Source organism: Strongylocentrotus purpuratus, unplaced genomic scaffold, assembly GCF_000002235.5.
Source record: "Strongylocentrotus purpuratus isolate Spur 01 unplaced genomic scaffold, Spur_5.0 spur5_scaffold_17, whole genome shotgun sequence".
Lineage (NCBI taxonomy): Eukaryota > Metazoa > Echinodermata > Echinoidea > Camarodonta > Strongylocentrotidae > Strongylocentrotus > Strongylocentrotus purpuratus.
The window spans coordinates 14427867-14444035 of record NW_022145602.1 but is presented as its reverse complement, the minus strand read 5'-3'; the positions used below and the strand labels follow the sequence as shown (position 1 = coordinate 14444035).

Below are 16169 nucleotides of genomic sequence, written 5' to 3'. Positions count from 1 at the left end.
AAAACTTGATGGCAAAATATCCTCAAGTTATATAATAATGTGTAAGAGAATGTTATTGAAGACTCACTTCTGAAAAGATTTCATCAAAAGAAAGGTGTTTTTGAAGACAAATATTGATTTTAAAAATATGTAATTTGGATTTTCTGTTGTACGTTAAAAACCTAAATTTGTATTCTTTCATCAATATCCTACTTCAAACACATTTGTTTTGAAAATTCTTGCAGAAATGTAGTTGAAGTGACATCCTCTTTCACATTATGATAACATTGAAATGAAATCTTTCCATCAAATTTGTGGGGCTCCCAACATTTTGGAGGGGCTTTAAGTTCGATTTTCCAATTCACAAGTGTGATAAGGGGTAGGCATGGAATATAGGTTTCAGTGTGTATATAAACAAAACGGTTTATGATAAATTCCGCAGATTTCCAAGAGCGTCTCTTGTATAAGCTTTTCACATAGATTAAATATAAGCTTGCCTCAAATGGATTTCTTTTCTTCATGAAACAGCCCTCACGGATCAACTTGAAGCTTAAACTGATTTTGATCTTGAAATCTATTTTTTTAAAAAATTAATAAGCACACACTGAAACATTCATATATTTACATGCATTATGTTTTGTTTGTGTTTTTGTTTTTTTTCTTCCTTGTTCCACCCATACAAAACACGTTCCTGGTGGCGGTTACACTGAAATCTGCCTCGGATAGTAATCAGCGTTACGCCGATTGGTCAACTCTCCACCACGTGACCAACGTTTCACAGCTATCTGACTATCAATATTACAGGCGGATTCACAAAGTGACTGTGATATCATCGCATGTTTACACATTTAAATATACTTGTACGAACTGGTGATGGTGCCTCCCGTCAACTTTGAAATATGGAAACATATGAAACACAATCAAAATTGGAATATGTAAAAGTCTTGCTTTTATTAGTAAAACCGTGCTTAATACAACAGTGTGTCACAAATACAACGACTTATGTTTTTGTAATGAATTAGCTGAACAAAAGGTCTTCACATTCTCTTCAGTTTTATTCTGATGAAACTTTCTTATTTGACACATGTGTGTTGCGTGTGTGGGTTAGGCTTAAGGCATTTCAATATGACGCGGTAAACCTCTTCCGAAAAAAATACAAAAAATAAATAAATGGCAACTACGCAACAAAGTCCTATACGTATCCACTGAGCTCCGTGTTGACAGGTACTGAAAAGAATGTGAAGCGTCTTTATACAGACAAAGTCACCATAAACATGATTTTAAAAACACCGCATATCTGAACAAAGTATAATCTTAAAAGGTCATGTCTGTTGATCACCCTCCATGACTTGCAAAAATAAATATTAATGCACTCCATACAGTTGGGGGAAGTATGTGAACAAGGGACCAAGCATGTTTATGTGTGAAATACTACCCAGTACATTTTTTACCAAGCAAACATGTTCCATTTTGTAAACAATATTGGGAAGAAATTTACCCAGCTGTTTTAAAAGTATGGTAACGTTGGTAATGGTTGAGCATAAAGTACCGAATCCTCATATATGATTTTAATCAGAAAAACAACAACCACGAATAGGCTGAATGCATATACATAACTTTTGTAATTTTAGCGTTGTAAATAAAATAAAAACTTCGTACAAATTAGAAGGGCACTTATATAGAAATTAAACACATATCAATTTAGGGGCTTAAAACTGAAGTGAGAAAATATGATGTGTTCGTAAAACGATACAATCTTGAATACAGCTCACATGGCATTATTTGGCAGTCATTCCTAATTTACTTAAAATATTACCTGAAATATATATACAAATGGGAAATGTATGTAAATATAATAAATTTATAATTATTATTTCCTTCTTAACACTACAATATGAAACACAATGTATATATCAATTATTTATGTAACAATGATTTCAACATAGAGTATACAGTAAATAATTCAGATAACAGAAGGAGACGAAAACCCCAAAAGCATAGCTTGAGTTGGGAACGCCCACAATAAGTTAACACAATTATACATATATATATATATATACATATATATATGAGATAGATAGATATTTATACAGATATGCATATAATTTGAAGCAAACACTAGGCTAATTGTACAATATTTTGTACACGTATACAAATCCTTTAGCTGCCTATACAAAAGTCGTACTTATATCACATATCTTGCCCAACAAACATGTTCTTTTTTGTAAACAATATTGGGAAGAAATTTACCAAGCTGTTTTTAAAGTATGGTAACGTTGGTAATGGTGAGCAAAAAGTACCGAATCCTCATAAATTATTTGACAGTCATTCATATTACTGCTATATTACATGAAATATATATATACATATGGAAAATATATGAATATATATATATATATCTACAGATTTGCATATATTTTCAATCAAAGACTCGGTTTATTGTAAGATAATTGAACATGTTTACAAATCCTTCAGCTGCCTATACAAAGGTCGTATTTATATACGTTTGCTTACACTTTCAAACATCATCATGGCATGACTGTAAGGCGGTGACGTTAAAATTCATATCCGGAACACTAACAACTGGTGTGAATTTGTTTCATTTTCTACCTCATATATTTACACACATACATTTACATAATCATATTTCATGTTCAATATCATATTATCTTGTTTGCAATGGAAGTGCTAGATCCACGGGGGTACAAAGGGGCAGGTGCCCAACAAAAAGATGCCATGCGTGTTCCTCCGGGCATATCCGTATGCCTCCTGGCACACATGTATTTCAGAACATCTTTTAAAACATATATTTAAATCTTGATTCTCAATTATGGCAAATATATTTCACAACTCTCCACGTGTTAGTGTCGTAAATGTTTAATCATCGACTGCCAACTATTGTACCTCTATTGCACTTCGAGGTGTCGTGGTCTAGTGGATAAGTTACCAGTCTGTGCATCTCGAGGTTCGAGTCCCGCTACGTCACTAATTGCATTTGGTAAGAATTTTATCAATATATGCCTCACTCGACCCAGGTGAGGTAAATGGGTACCAGGCAGGAATTAGTTATTTGAAATGCTAGAGTGCCATGATGGCAGCCAAGCCCGAGCCGCGGTAATAATTGTAGAACGCCAAGAGGGTCAGATTTGAAGGGGTTGAGTGCAGTATAAGAACCAACTATTGTTATTTCTTTTTGTAATTATCATTATTATTTATTTTTACAATTATATTAGGTCAATCAATCGTAATATAACTATCTTCAGAAATGCGTGAAGAGAGTCGTTATTGGCATGATTATGTTCGACGCTCTTGACATTCAACGCGTGACTTACAGTAACATCCAAAAGGGTCCTGTACTGAAAGATACTTAGGAAACAAACCATCTAACTTCTAAGAAAAAGACTTGATTGATATTAGCAAACATAAGTAGTTCTGGAGTGAGAGAAATCATGAGACAACGTGTATCACTTATTGCCAAGTTCAGACAATTAAACTGACCAATGTCTTTCAGGTTCAGACCATCAAGGTCATATAGTTTGATCAGCACGGTATTGTGATCAACATGCGCTACATACACCCTGTCCTGCTCGTCTAAGGCTAGATACAGGTAGACCCCAGGTGGAGCTTCTAGATGCCTCCCGGCATTCCCATCCCTGTCATAGACCGTCACCATCCTTGGATTCTCAAATTCGTTGCCGTAACAAGAACTTGTGACGATTAAACCCGACTTGGTCGCAAATGCATGCTCAGTGATTATGTGTCTTGTTCGCACATCGTGTTTGAGTGTGGTTCCCGAGGGGTCGTAGATGGAGACATGATTTGAATATTGGGTTATTAGAATTTCATCTGATTGACTCCTACTCAGCCTTAAAAGACTTCCATTACTTTTCACTTTGGTATATTTAGGAATGCCATTGGAATAATACCTCTGTACCTGTTTATAACCTGCAGATACCCATAGAGTCATGTCACTTTGGAACACAAGATCATAACATCTCATACCTTTTGGAATGTTTAACGGTACTTCTTCATTTAAACTAACGATATCAGTGACATAACCACCACGATATGCGATTGCCACTGAGTTGTTGGTGTATTTTGTCATCGCTATAACTTCGCCAACTAAAAATGCACACTTAATAATACGGAGTTTCGGTCGATCTTTGGACCAAACGATTAATCCAATCGTGTAGTCATCATAGCTTGGCATCCGCTGACAACCTCTGCCAAACCTCTTCTTCTCGGCTTCCTCCACTTTGGTTGCTGCAGAAGTGTCATTAGAAGCCCCCTTCACCATGTCATCCAGTGCAGCCTCAGTCTCTGTTTCTGAGATATTCCCGAGGTCAAGGCTGGTGTCATCTGCAGGCTTGAACCTCTGCTTCCGTGCCTTCTCTTCTATGGATGCTGCAGAGGTTTGATCAATAATCTCCTTTAGCAAGCCGTCGATCTCTTCGCAAAGAAATGTGTGAACAACCAGACTGTCCGCCTCAAGACATCCTAGTCTGTCATTAGCCACCAGATCTTCCAAACTACAAATGCTCTTGATCATCTGTTTGTCCTTCGATTTGACACCGTTGAGGGCTTCATCAAAACTACGTTCTAGAGCTTCGATCTTCTCAACGAGTGCACCTCTGTTGTCTTCTAGTAGCTTGACCTTGGTACGACAGGCTTGACCGACATCTTTACGTAGTAGCTGAAGAGCAGTGTGTGCTTCATGACGATGCGTCTCCAAAGTCTGAATGTTCTTCTTCAGTTCTGATTTCTTTGCTTTACATCGATGGAGAAGATCCCTCACCTGAAGAACGAAAGTAAAAGGGAAGCAAAAAGAATAATTCTCACTTGAATGTGGAATTACTATCGCATTCTTTAATCACCACTGTGAAGGCTCGTTCAGATATGACGTGGTAAAACCGCGGTAGTTTTTTATGATGACGTAAAGTGTAATACGCTCCACTTTGCTGTATCTTACAACACAATGCTTGTACAGTGCGTCCCGGAAAAAACGAAACAGGGAATTATCGATGTTTTATCATAACTCAATCTCAATTATAATGAATAAATGACACATATTTGTAAAGCTTCATTTGATGCAAATCATATGATGCATTTTTCACACATGAGTGATTTTGAAGAGAGGGAACAAAAAATTTAATTTGGCGGACGGTATCTGAATTTCAGTACTGTCTAAAAGACTTCAACGCGTTTTATCAAGTATCATTTAAACTGATCAAAGAGGTTTTATAAAGAAAAGATCCGCAGCAGAAAACATACATTTAGTACAAAAATGTAATCGACTAATTAAAGACATTCAATTGGATTTTTAAAAAGCATTCGACAATGTATCCTATTTTGTCCTACACCCACAACAAAAAGTGAGTCATTTGACACATTTAAGCATAATTTTCGTGAGTCAGGTGTAAATTGACTCATTAGTAACAACCAATGAATCTCTATTGACTCATTTATATTTCACCACATATCAATTCCTTCGCGCTCCTTTTGGGAGATCAACCGACCCGCGCGCATTTTATATTACATGACATATGGTAAAATTCTCGACATCTTTTTACACTTTTCTTTACCATTAAAAATCGAAATTGAGAATAATATCCTCAATCGAGATATGAGAAGAAGGAAACATTTCCTTTACATTCCATGTAAAACCATGCCCTTACTTGAAAAAAACCTCCGTCACTTTGACGTTGAACTTTACAATCCATTTAAAAAAATCACTCTCTCATTCACAATGTCAATGGATCGGTCGCACTGTGCTCGATTGCCTTTCAATAAACCAATCTTTAACTTTGCAGCAACGCGTTTTGCGTCAAATTTGTAAATCCTCAATCACAGACAATGACATATGATACGTAAGCTTTTCATACATATAAATTTATTTTTGATTGATTCATTTTTAGCTCCGTCAATTTTCATGTCAAATCATGCTTCATGTCCCATTTTAGAAGCCCGACCCAGTGTTTTGTGCCAGCTAGCCCTGTATGCATGTACGTAATGCTATGCATACACATATAACTGAACATGCATAAGTACAGTACATGTACACACGCAGCGCAGCGCGTACGAGCGCACTGCACTACATTTCATTGGGTCAGTACCATTATGAAAATAGGGGAACAATGAGTGGGATGGGTTTAGTGCCGTCACAATAAACTTGCGCATTACACGCGTACGTATATAATTAGAGCAATTTATGCACCCCCAAGAAATAATGAATACAGCCCGACCTCTCTACACACAGAACTGCACAGATACCGCACAGTCCGGTCAAGGCGGTACGCGTAGCGTTAAACTGCCAAATTTACAGAAATTGTGAGGAGCGCTTTTGCTATGAAAGGAATTGATATGGTGTGTCAATCATGAGCTGACGCATTTGCAAAATGCTTCGACTGACTCACATGGTCGTAAAAAATGAGTCAAGATCGACATAAGAGCATTTTAGAAGAAAAAAGTGAGTCAACTTGAAAGTGAGGCTGTATGCATGCGCGCGCATGCTTTCGTTACGTCATCCAAAATGCGCATTCTCGAGCCATATTTGAATTCCCGATCGACGACGCAACGTCGCCATCTTATATCTTGGATTCAGAAGAGTTTTGACTGCAGCTAGTTAAAAATTGGTACGCATAATTATTCATATGGTTTTAAACGATGCTTTTTATGACTGGATTCGTGGGCTTATTATACAAATGATGCATGCGTTCATTTTACGATATCCGCACTCGAGTTGATGAGGCTGTGTGTAACTTAACTATCACTATGAACATGACTGACAATGAGAGCGGACAAAATATACAGTTCCTCAGGTAGACAAAGGAACATCCCTTCACTGCTATTATGTAAAAATGTGTAGAACAGGTGTCACATGCATATTCACCTTTTTACATAATAGCTGTGAAGGGATGTTCCTTTGTCTACCTGAGGAACTGTATATGTGACCCGGCACCACAAAACCAACAAAAAGTCGCAAAAAATTATTTTCCTGATTTCATCTGATTATGAAAGAAGAAGTTCTCCTCATTAAAATGGTATATTACTTGTCCAAATTGAAGCTTCCTAACCCTTTCAATTTAGTGAATGAAAAGAGCTGGTGAGGGAGGTTACTGGTATTAAATTGTGAGAAAAAGAGCTTTAAAGTTTGGGGCTATTCAAGCATGCGGAGCAAGCAAACCACAGGGAAATCAATAGAAGGGTGAATCAAAAGACCATAGCAACCACTATGAAGAGATTTTCAGATTAGGCTGAAACTTGGCCTGATGGTCAAACATAGTCTGTTCATTATGTTTCTGAGGTTTCAACGTGTGGACTTAAGTCTTTCAAAAGTTATTATGTTGTAAATGTATAGAGTTGTAATTGGACAGATTAAGTGAACTGCAACATAGTGCCGAGACACCTGCACTAGACAATGCCTATTCATGGTGGACCCGGAGTATTTTTGTTCCCCCTTACATAACACTGCTTGTCACCTATCTTGTTTTGTATACATCTGGGCAATTATTTGTAACCACATTATGAACTTGCTTTATACTTAATTCCCATACTGTTTTCTTTCTCACAGGAGGTTCAAAGTATTTTTACTATGACTTGCTCTTTCATTTCCAGTAGCCATCCTGATGATAATTAATGGAAGCAATTCATAGATACCAGCCAGAAAGTGGTATAAAAATAAAGAAAGGCAGGAGACACACAGTAAAGACACCAACATAGAATAACGAAAAATAGAAAGAATGAGAGAGAGAGACAGAGAGGGAAAAGAAGGGGGAGAATTATGATAGCTGTAAACAAAATGATGATATCAAGAGTGTGAATGTGTGTTTGCAATAAGAACTTGATTTCAAAACTCTTATGGGAGAATAAATTTGGAAGCACAGAAATAAAAACAAAATTATTTAGGGAATGTCAAAACTCTATCTCATCCTGTATCACAAGTTTAAAAATGCAACAACTCTCTCTCATCCTTTATCACAAGTTTGAAAATGCAACAACTCTTTCTCATCCTGTATTACAAGTTTAAAATGCAACAACTCTTTCTCATCCTTTATCACAAGTTTAAAAATGCAACAACTCTTTCTCATCCTTTATCACAAGTTTGAAAATGCAACAACTCTTTCTCATCCTTTATCACAAGTTTGAAAATGCAACAACTCTTTCTCATCCTGTATCACAAGTTTAAAATGCAACAACTCTTTCTCATCCTTTATCACAAGTTTAAAAATGCAACAACTCTTTCTCATCCTTTATCACAAGTTTGAAAATGCAACAACTCTTTCTCATCCTGTATCACAAGTTTGAAAATGCAACAACTCAAGCTACTCGAAGTCGTTAACGGAGAATATAAGACGAACGCAAATCTGGAACTCGGATGTGAAAGCGGATACAAAAAAAATGGCGCGCCGCACTGATTGCTATAACGGACCAATCACAGCCCGCGTAGCACGACCCGTTAGCAACGACCGACCATTTCCGGACTACGATAATTTCGCTCGGGAAAAGTGATCAAATTTTGGAAGAGACCGAACGCTGTGCGAAAAAAACTGGTCTAGAAAAACCGTTTAAAACACATCTTCTACTATGTTTTAGACTTCCAAATTTTGATACTAGGTACAAAAAAGACCACTCTTTCAGAAAATGCAAAAAAACAAAATCTATTTTTTTCACCTAAATTGACATTTTAGCTGATTACGGAGAATCGCTCTCATTGTCAGTCATGTTCATAGTGTATAGATTCTACTGTATCGCACGAAGCCGTGTCGAATGAAAACATGCATGATCTTGCATCATTGTTTTATACAACGAAACTCCTAGATCCTTGTTATTTGATGTAAAACGAATCAATTCAAGATTGTTTCGTGACAGTATGGGTGACAAATAAATCTCAAGTTAAGGCTTAATTTAGTGCGTACAAAGTAGATTTTTCAGATTCGGGTAGCGGGACCACCGATTACATCGCTAAAATGTGATATTTTAGGATATATTTTCCATTGCAAATGTGGACAGTGACTCTGGCATGGTATGGTATGTGTGTGATAGGCCTAGGGAGTAGGGGGGTCTATGTCATGATGCACCCACAACAAAAAGTGAGTCACCCTTACTCAAATTGATGAGTCACTGGTTTGTCCGTACAGCGAAACACTTGAAGGATCGTGTGAGTCACTATGACTCGATACAAATGAGTCTTGTATCGAGTCATAGTGACTCACACGATCCTTCAAGTGTTTCACTGTACGGACAAACCAGTGACTCATCAATTTGAGTAAGGGTGACTCACTTTTTGTTGTGGGTGTATTTTATTTACTACCTAAATTCAATTTTGAAGAATCTTTTATATCCTGAATAAAGACCTTTTATACTGTTGCCATCGGTCGTGTGATGAATAATGGATGGATTTCAAAAAAGTTGCTTTATTGAAAGAGGAGTTCGCCACGGTTGCTCATTATCGGCATTACTTTTTATTTTAACATAGTAGTGGAAATATTAGCATGCAAAATAAGACAAAATAAAAACATTAAAGGGATAGATATATACATTCAGTGTTGATTTAGTTATTGATAGTTTAAAAATGTCCCAATATGCAGATAACACAACATTATTTGTGGAATCTGTTAATGATATACAATATATTATGAATGAAATAAACGATTTTGGAGACTATGCAGGTCCGAAAATAAATTCGAATAAGACAGAAGTTATGAAACTGAATACTGTAGATAATTATTTTTCATGATAATGCCATCATATATACTGATCAACCTGTAAAATATCTAGGAGTATATGTAGCCGAAAATAAGAAATTGTTACCAGATTTAAACTGGAATGTAAAAATAGATAAAATTCGAAATGTATTAAATATGTGGAAAATGAGAGATCTTACTTTTTAGGGCAGAATATTTTGTTTCTTATGGAACTCCAAAAAAGACAAAATTAAACGTAATGTAATTATAAGTGATATTGAAAATGGTGGATTGAATATGATTGATATTGCTAGTAAAATATCTTCACTTCGTTTGGCACGGACAACTCGTTTTTTTAATGGAAAAAATATGTTTAGATACTGGTCCGACAAAATAGGGGGTTTGCCACTTCGTTTACATTTCAATTCTAACATAAAGGATATGAATTTATTATGCTCTAAACATAATTTGCCAGAGTTCTATGTAGATCTTTGTTGTACTTAGTCAGAACTAAAATTCATTGATATATTTAAAGTAAGAAATATTCCAAATGAAATTATTTGGAAAAATAGTAACATTATTTTTAAGAAAAAAAATATTGTTTTATCGAGAATGGAAAGAGGCCGGTTTATTGAAAATTCATAATTTGATTACAAATGGTATTTGGAATGACTCTACAATACCAAATACAAAAGTGAAAGCACAAAAGCTCTTATTTGATTTTAAATATACACAATTAAAGAAAGCATTTCCACAGTGTTGGATGGATAGATTAAACTATGAATTTTAAAAAGAATGTGATATTTCGAATATTATAGAAATAGAAACGGTGGATAAAGTGAATGTTTTTGTTAAGAAAGTGAAAGATTACTATCGTTTGTTAATACGTAAAAAATCAAAAGAACCAAATATCATTTACTTTTGGAATTCCTTTTTAGATTTGGATAATGACTTTGTTTAATAGAAGGATGTATTTTTATTTAAATTTAAGCAAATTCGTAATAATAAAGTTAAACAATTTAATTTCAAGATGATTCACAGGTTTATTGCCTCAAAAGAAAACTTATATAAATGGCAAATTGTTAATAATAATTTATGCAACTCTTGTGGACAAGTTGACTCAACTTTTCATTTTATGTTATATTGCAAGGATGTGACTTTGTTTTGGAAAATAATATGTAATAATTTGATATATAATCTATTCCAAAAAGAAATACAAATAGACCAGAAGATTATAGCTGTAGGTAAGGATATTGGAAACAGAAATATTCACTTCTGAATATTATTTTAAATTATGCGCAATATGTAATTTATTAATGTTACGTTAAGAAGATTGTTAATGGTTCTGTTTACTACCCATATACTTTTTTTTAAATTCAAGTCGTTGCTATTATTTTTAAGATATGAATGTGTTAGCAAAGAAAATAATACTAAGCTGGAAGAATTGTTGAATATACTTTAATTTTTAGCCTGTTATGTTTCACTCAATCATTGAGTTATTAACGTAAATATGTATTACTATTATGGAAATAAAAACCTCGCCTGAGGATAAGAGGGAAAAAATGCTTGCATTTCTATAATTTGATTGAACGAATTTGTTTTCACTGGCTGCCTGCTGTAGCGACAAACAGAGTTGACAAAAGATTCCGTTTCGTTGACGAACAGCCACGCAACAAGTCTTTCGTCTTCTTTGTACACTGGGGTATATTGTCGCTTTGCCGAGGTGTGGTGGGGGCGGAGACGCATTGGCTGATGACTGTTATGTTATTTTAGTTGTCAGAGAATGTTGTAGCATTTACCAGTGAGGGTTTTGTCACTGAATTTTCTGATTCGTGACCATAAACCATTATGGAGCATGGTTTTAAACAGCATACACCGTTACTCATATCAGGTGGAATTGTTTTCTTCTAATCCTTTTCATGCAATTATTGAGATAATATGATTTATTTATGATAAAGTTTATATTACCCGAAACCTTTATAGATCAATCTCTATGATCAATACAATTCTGAGGAGATGTTATGTTCATTTATCGTTTTGTCACTATAATAGGTAAGACAAAATTATTATAAATTCATTTGGCAACGGTGTACATTTGGGATGTATGTTAACAATAATAAATATTCGAGTGAACAAGATATTTAAGACCGTTCATGAATGACCTTCCATTGGACTACGTACCTTAACCTGCATTTCCTTTTCGAAGTCCTGATGTGATTGTATCTTGTGATCTCGATGATCAATGATGACGCACTTGAAACAGACGCGTATCTTACAATCCTGACAGAACATATCTTTGTTCTCTTGTCTGTGGGCGGAACATTTCTCGGAGCGACTACCAGGTTTGAAATTTCCCTCAACGATATCCTGGATAGATACGATCTCATGTCCTTCGAAGAAGAGCTTCAGTTGTTTGTGGCCAACGCGGCATTGATCACACATGTATGCATCACATGTACTGCAGAAAGCGATGACCTCTACCTGAAGGTTGCAGACAGTGCACTTTTGCCGCATCTCCAGGATGGCACTAGCCCCTCCAGACCTGGCACGGTGGTCGTCCACTAGTCCGTTGACCGTCACATTGGGGAGGAGATCGTCGACCCGGTTTGCGGACAACTTCGTCACCGTCCTGCAGAGAGGGCAGACCATGTGATCAAGATCCTGGCGGGATAGGTCGTATTTCCTGAGACAGGGTCGACAGAAGGTATGTCCGCAGGTCAAGAGGGTTGCATCGTCGAAGATACCAAGACACAGTGGACATGTTAAGCCTTGTGAAGAGACCGGAACGTCCACTTCTTCCTGTTTCTCGGCCATGGATGTGATGCGCGAATGGGTGACAAATAAGAGAAAGCAATTCAGCCTGCACAAAATCCTGCATAAATGTTTCGAACGCGGTCCACTTTTATATGAAGAGTCTGTTTTATACCTGAAAAGTATATGTAGATCTGCTACAATCAATATCTGCAGGTCTAACTATATATCTGTACTGATTATTACGGAATACGTGTACGTCACAATAACATCAGTCCTCCTATACCAATAGGTAAACGTACACGACGTGTATATGGTGCCTTCTATGCAAATAAGTGCCGCGCCCTGAATTGATACTAGTAGTACTAGCTGGTGGGTTTTCCCGGAGATTGCAATTTTAACCTTTTACCTCGATCTCTGACGTCAATTAGACTGCGCGCTATTGTATTCATCTCATTCGTATACAATGATACAAAATTGTCCTTTCTATGCACAGTATTGACAATGTGTTGACAGGATTGACAACGTGTATTACGTCCTTCAACAGTGGTGTACGTATATAGACTTAACCAACAGGGGGCACACTAATCAATGCGTAAGGAACGTATCCTTGCTCGCTTGTTTTAGGAATGGCAATGCTACCGGTGTCTGCATGGGGGTATCTCCAGGCTTCAATGTATAAGGATAACGTATGAACATATATAACCACATCAACCAAAAAACACATCAACAACAACGTAACTTAAGCTGAATATTGGTGTAATTACATTTTTCAAATGACTAGCCCTATGCCACTTCGATTGTTATGACCCTTATTGTTGTAGGACTAGGCCTACGTATTGCACTGTCTTGAATTTGTTTCCAGTTTAAAACATAAACAACATTTGAAATCAAAATAGTTCAAGTATATTTGAGTAAACATACTATAGACAGGCACTTTAGATGTGTCGATATAACAAAACAAAAAATCTTCTGGAGCACGCGCTTTGGGAAAATAGAAATCAAACTTTCTTAAAATGACTCGGTAACAATATTGAAAATTGATGACAAAACTGCGTAATTTTTGTATTAAATGTTACTTATCATATTCCTTCTACTGTATTAACCTTCTAAAATGCAGATAAATCCTGAAAAAAATTCTCAAACTACAAAGAATTTTATGGTTTTCTTTGAATGTGTCACTGTGCGACACCCTCTAACAGTAAATTGTAGAGGTGTTGAGGCCGAGGGGATACGTCGCCGGACTGTCGATGACAAGGTCCGTAGTTCGAGTCCCGCCGCCGCACTAATGTCCTTTGGCAAGACATTGACCTACATTTGCCACACTCCACCCAGGTCAAAGCTAAACCATGTTTTACCATCAAATATTTTGCTAATGTTGTATAATAGTATGATTTTTCCACATGTAAATTATTGTAATATTATTTGGGGAAATACTTATGCATCATATATGACTAAGATTTATTTGTTACAGAAACGAGCCGTGCGTATTATTACTAAATCTGATTATTTAGCCCCATCACGGCCACTTTTTGTTAAAACACACGTAGTCCCAATTTTTGAATTGATTCAATTTAATACTCGCATATTTATGTTTAAATTTCAAAATCGCCTATTGCCAGAAATTCCTAATATAAACTTTGTTATTAATAGCGATATTCACTCGTATTATACTCGTCAGAAAAATGATTTACATTTATTTAAAGTTCGTACGACAAATGCACAAAATTCTTTCTATTTAAATGGCATTAAGGAATGGAATAATTTGAGTAATGATATTAAGGAAAGTACAACTCTAGCTCGATTTAAATTACGATGTACACAGTTATTATTTAATGATTTATGTAAACAAGTTTGAGCTGAGGAGGATATTTTGAATGTATGTGTGTATTTATATGTGTGAGCGTGCATGTGTGTTTGTATCATGTTATTTTAAAGTTTTTAAACTGTATAATTTATGTGAAGTTTGTTTTTCTTTTTAAGGCCCCACCACAAGCAATTTGCTTCTAAGGGTGTCCTTTACCGTATTATGTTTACTATGTTACTCATTTGTATGTACATGTTGCATTTTTATGGTTAAATAAACTGAATTGAATTGAAGTAAATGGGTACCTGGTAGGAATTCATTCCTTGAAACGCAGCGCGCGTAACAGCTGCATTGCTAAAGCCAGGGTAATTATGCTGCATTATTGTAGAGCGCTTAAAGACTTCTGATAAAGTAAGTGTTAGGTGCTATATAAGCAAACATATATATTATTATTATTAAATGCTTCCATCCGTTTTTGAAATTTCCCAACCGTTTTTCCATGAAAAAAGGACATAAAACAGGCTCTTAAAAATACTTCAACACATGAATGTCTGGAATAGTACAAAGAGCCAATTCATTGCTTTATGCCGATTTTCATTCACCTAAAATGTAATTAAATTGTAATACTATAGTTAGAATTAGGGGATCGATCAGATCAGTTTTACAATGGTATGTTTTCACTCAAATTTTCAGATTATATTTAATTGTACATCTGCCCCTCAGCACCCTTTTCTGTCATCTGAACAATATTATCTGGTCCCTTTAATGCCGTGGGCGTGTTTAAAATGATGTCCAACACACACATGTACATAAGTACTTACATATTTATATATATGAATTGCATATATATTTATATATCTCTCTTTAGAAATCTAGCCATCAAATGAAAGAGGTTGATCTAAGCTTTACGAATATATGTCATTTATTAGTTATAATTGTGATTAAGTTATGATAAAACATCTATAACTCTCGGGTTCGTTTTTTCTGGGACGCACTGTACAAGTGCTTCAAAGCATTAGCTGGATCCAGCTGAAGCATGCTGATTGTCAATTTACAACACTAATCTGCCCCCGACTAAAGAAATAATGGATGAGGGTTAAAAATTTGTCAATGTGTCGGTCAATAGTTCAGTTCAGTTCAGTTCAGTTTATTAAAAAACACATGGCATAGTAATCATGATGACGAACAAACATGATCCAAATTGAGACCCTAAAAAGCAATGCTTGTGAGTGGGGCCCCTGTGGAGGATAGACATCTCTATCCCAGCGGATTGGCAAAGAGACCAACGTGTGTCAATAGACCATTTTCGCTAAAGTGGCTAAAAATGCAACACAAAAAGAACAATGATGTAACTGTTCCACGCAATAGGTCTGAATTAACTAACCACGTGCGTCATTTTTATCAGCATTTATGGCAAAATCAGTGGGAAACAATAAACAAAGGTAGATTCTTATTTCAGATCCATCCATATATAACGAGACTTATTAACGTATCTGGTTTTTGTGGAAAAGATGAAAGATTATTACATCAAATGAGAATGGGAAAATGCAAATTAAACTTTTACAAATTCATTATCAATAAACATGAAAATGGCCTTTGTGATTTTTGTTATGAAACTGAAACAATCGAACATTATTTATTGGTGTGTAAGAAATATGTACGAGAGAGGAAAAGGTTGTTTTCTCGGTTGAAAATTAAAGATAAGAGTTTAAAGAATTTACTGGGGAATGAAGATCATCTGCACACTCTGCTGGCTTTCATAAAAGCTACAGGTAGATACCAATCATTATAGCTAACGAGTTATAACTAACTCTCTTGGAGAGGAAGGAAAGGGAAAGTATAGTTTAGCACTGCACAGTTAACCCCTATTATTAAAAAGAAAATACTCGCACCTTGTTCATGGTCAACATTTTGGTGGGCCAGTTCATGAGTTGGAGACGACAAGTTCA

The 16169-nt window shown here is 35.7% G+C and overlaps 1 protein-coding gene across 1 annotated transcript; it reads right to left on the bottom strand.

Annotated features, from left to right (window-relative positions):
• Positions 1-2691: 2691 nt before the first annotated feature.
• LOC115924915 lies at positions 2692-12663 on the bottom strand. The gene is made up of 2 exons (XM_030987776.1): positions 11844-12663; positions 2692-4774 (listed from the first exon to the last, which is right to left on the bottom strand). Exons 1-2 carry the CDS (start codon positions 12474-12476, stop codon positions 3347-3349), a joined length of 2061 nt encoding a protein of 686 aa, XP_030843636.1. The 5' UTR covers positions 12477-12663; the 3' UTR covers positions 2692-3346.
• Between the last annotated feature and the right edge of the window lie 3506 nt (positions 12664-16169).

Bases quoted from the DNA above. Each gene is read 5' to 3' on its own strand.
- LOC115924915 (XM_030987776.1), bottom strand. From the start codon at position 12,476: ATGGCCGAGAAACAGGAAGAAGTGGACGTTCCGGTCTCTTCACAAGGC. The intron at 4,775-11,843 runs GTACGTAGTCCA...TTCGTTCTTCAG, and splicing joins AAAAGGAAATGCAGGTTAAG to GTGAGGGATCTTCTCCATCG.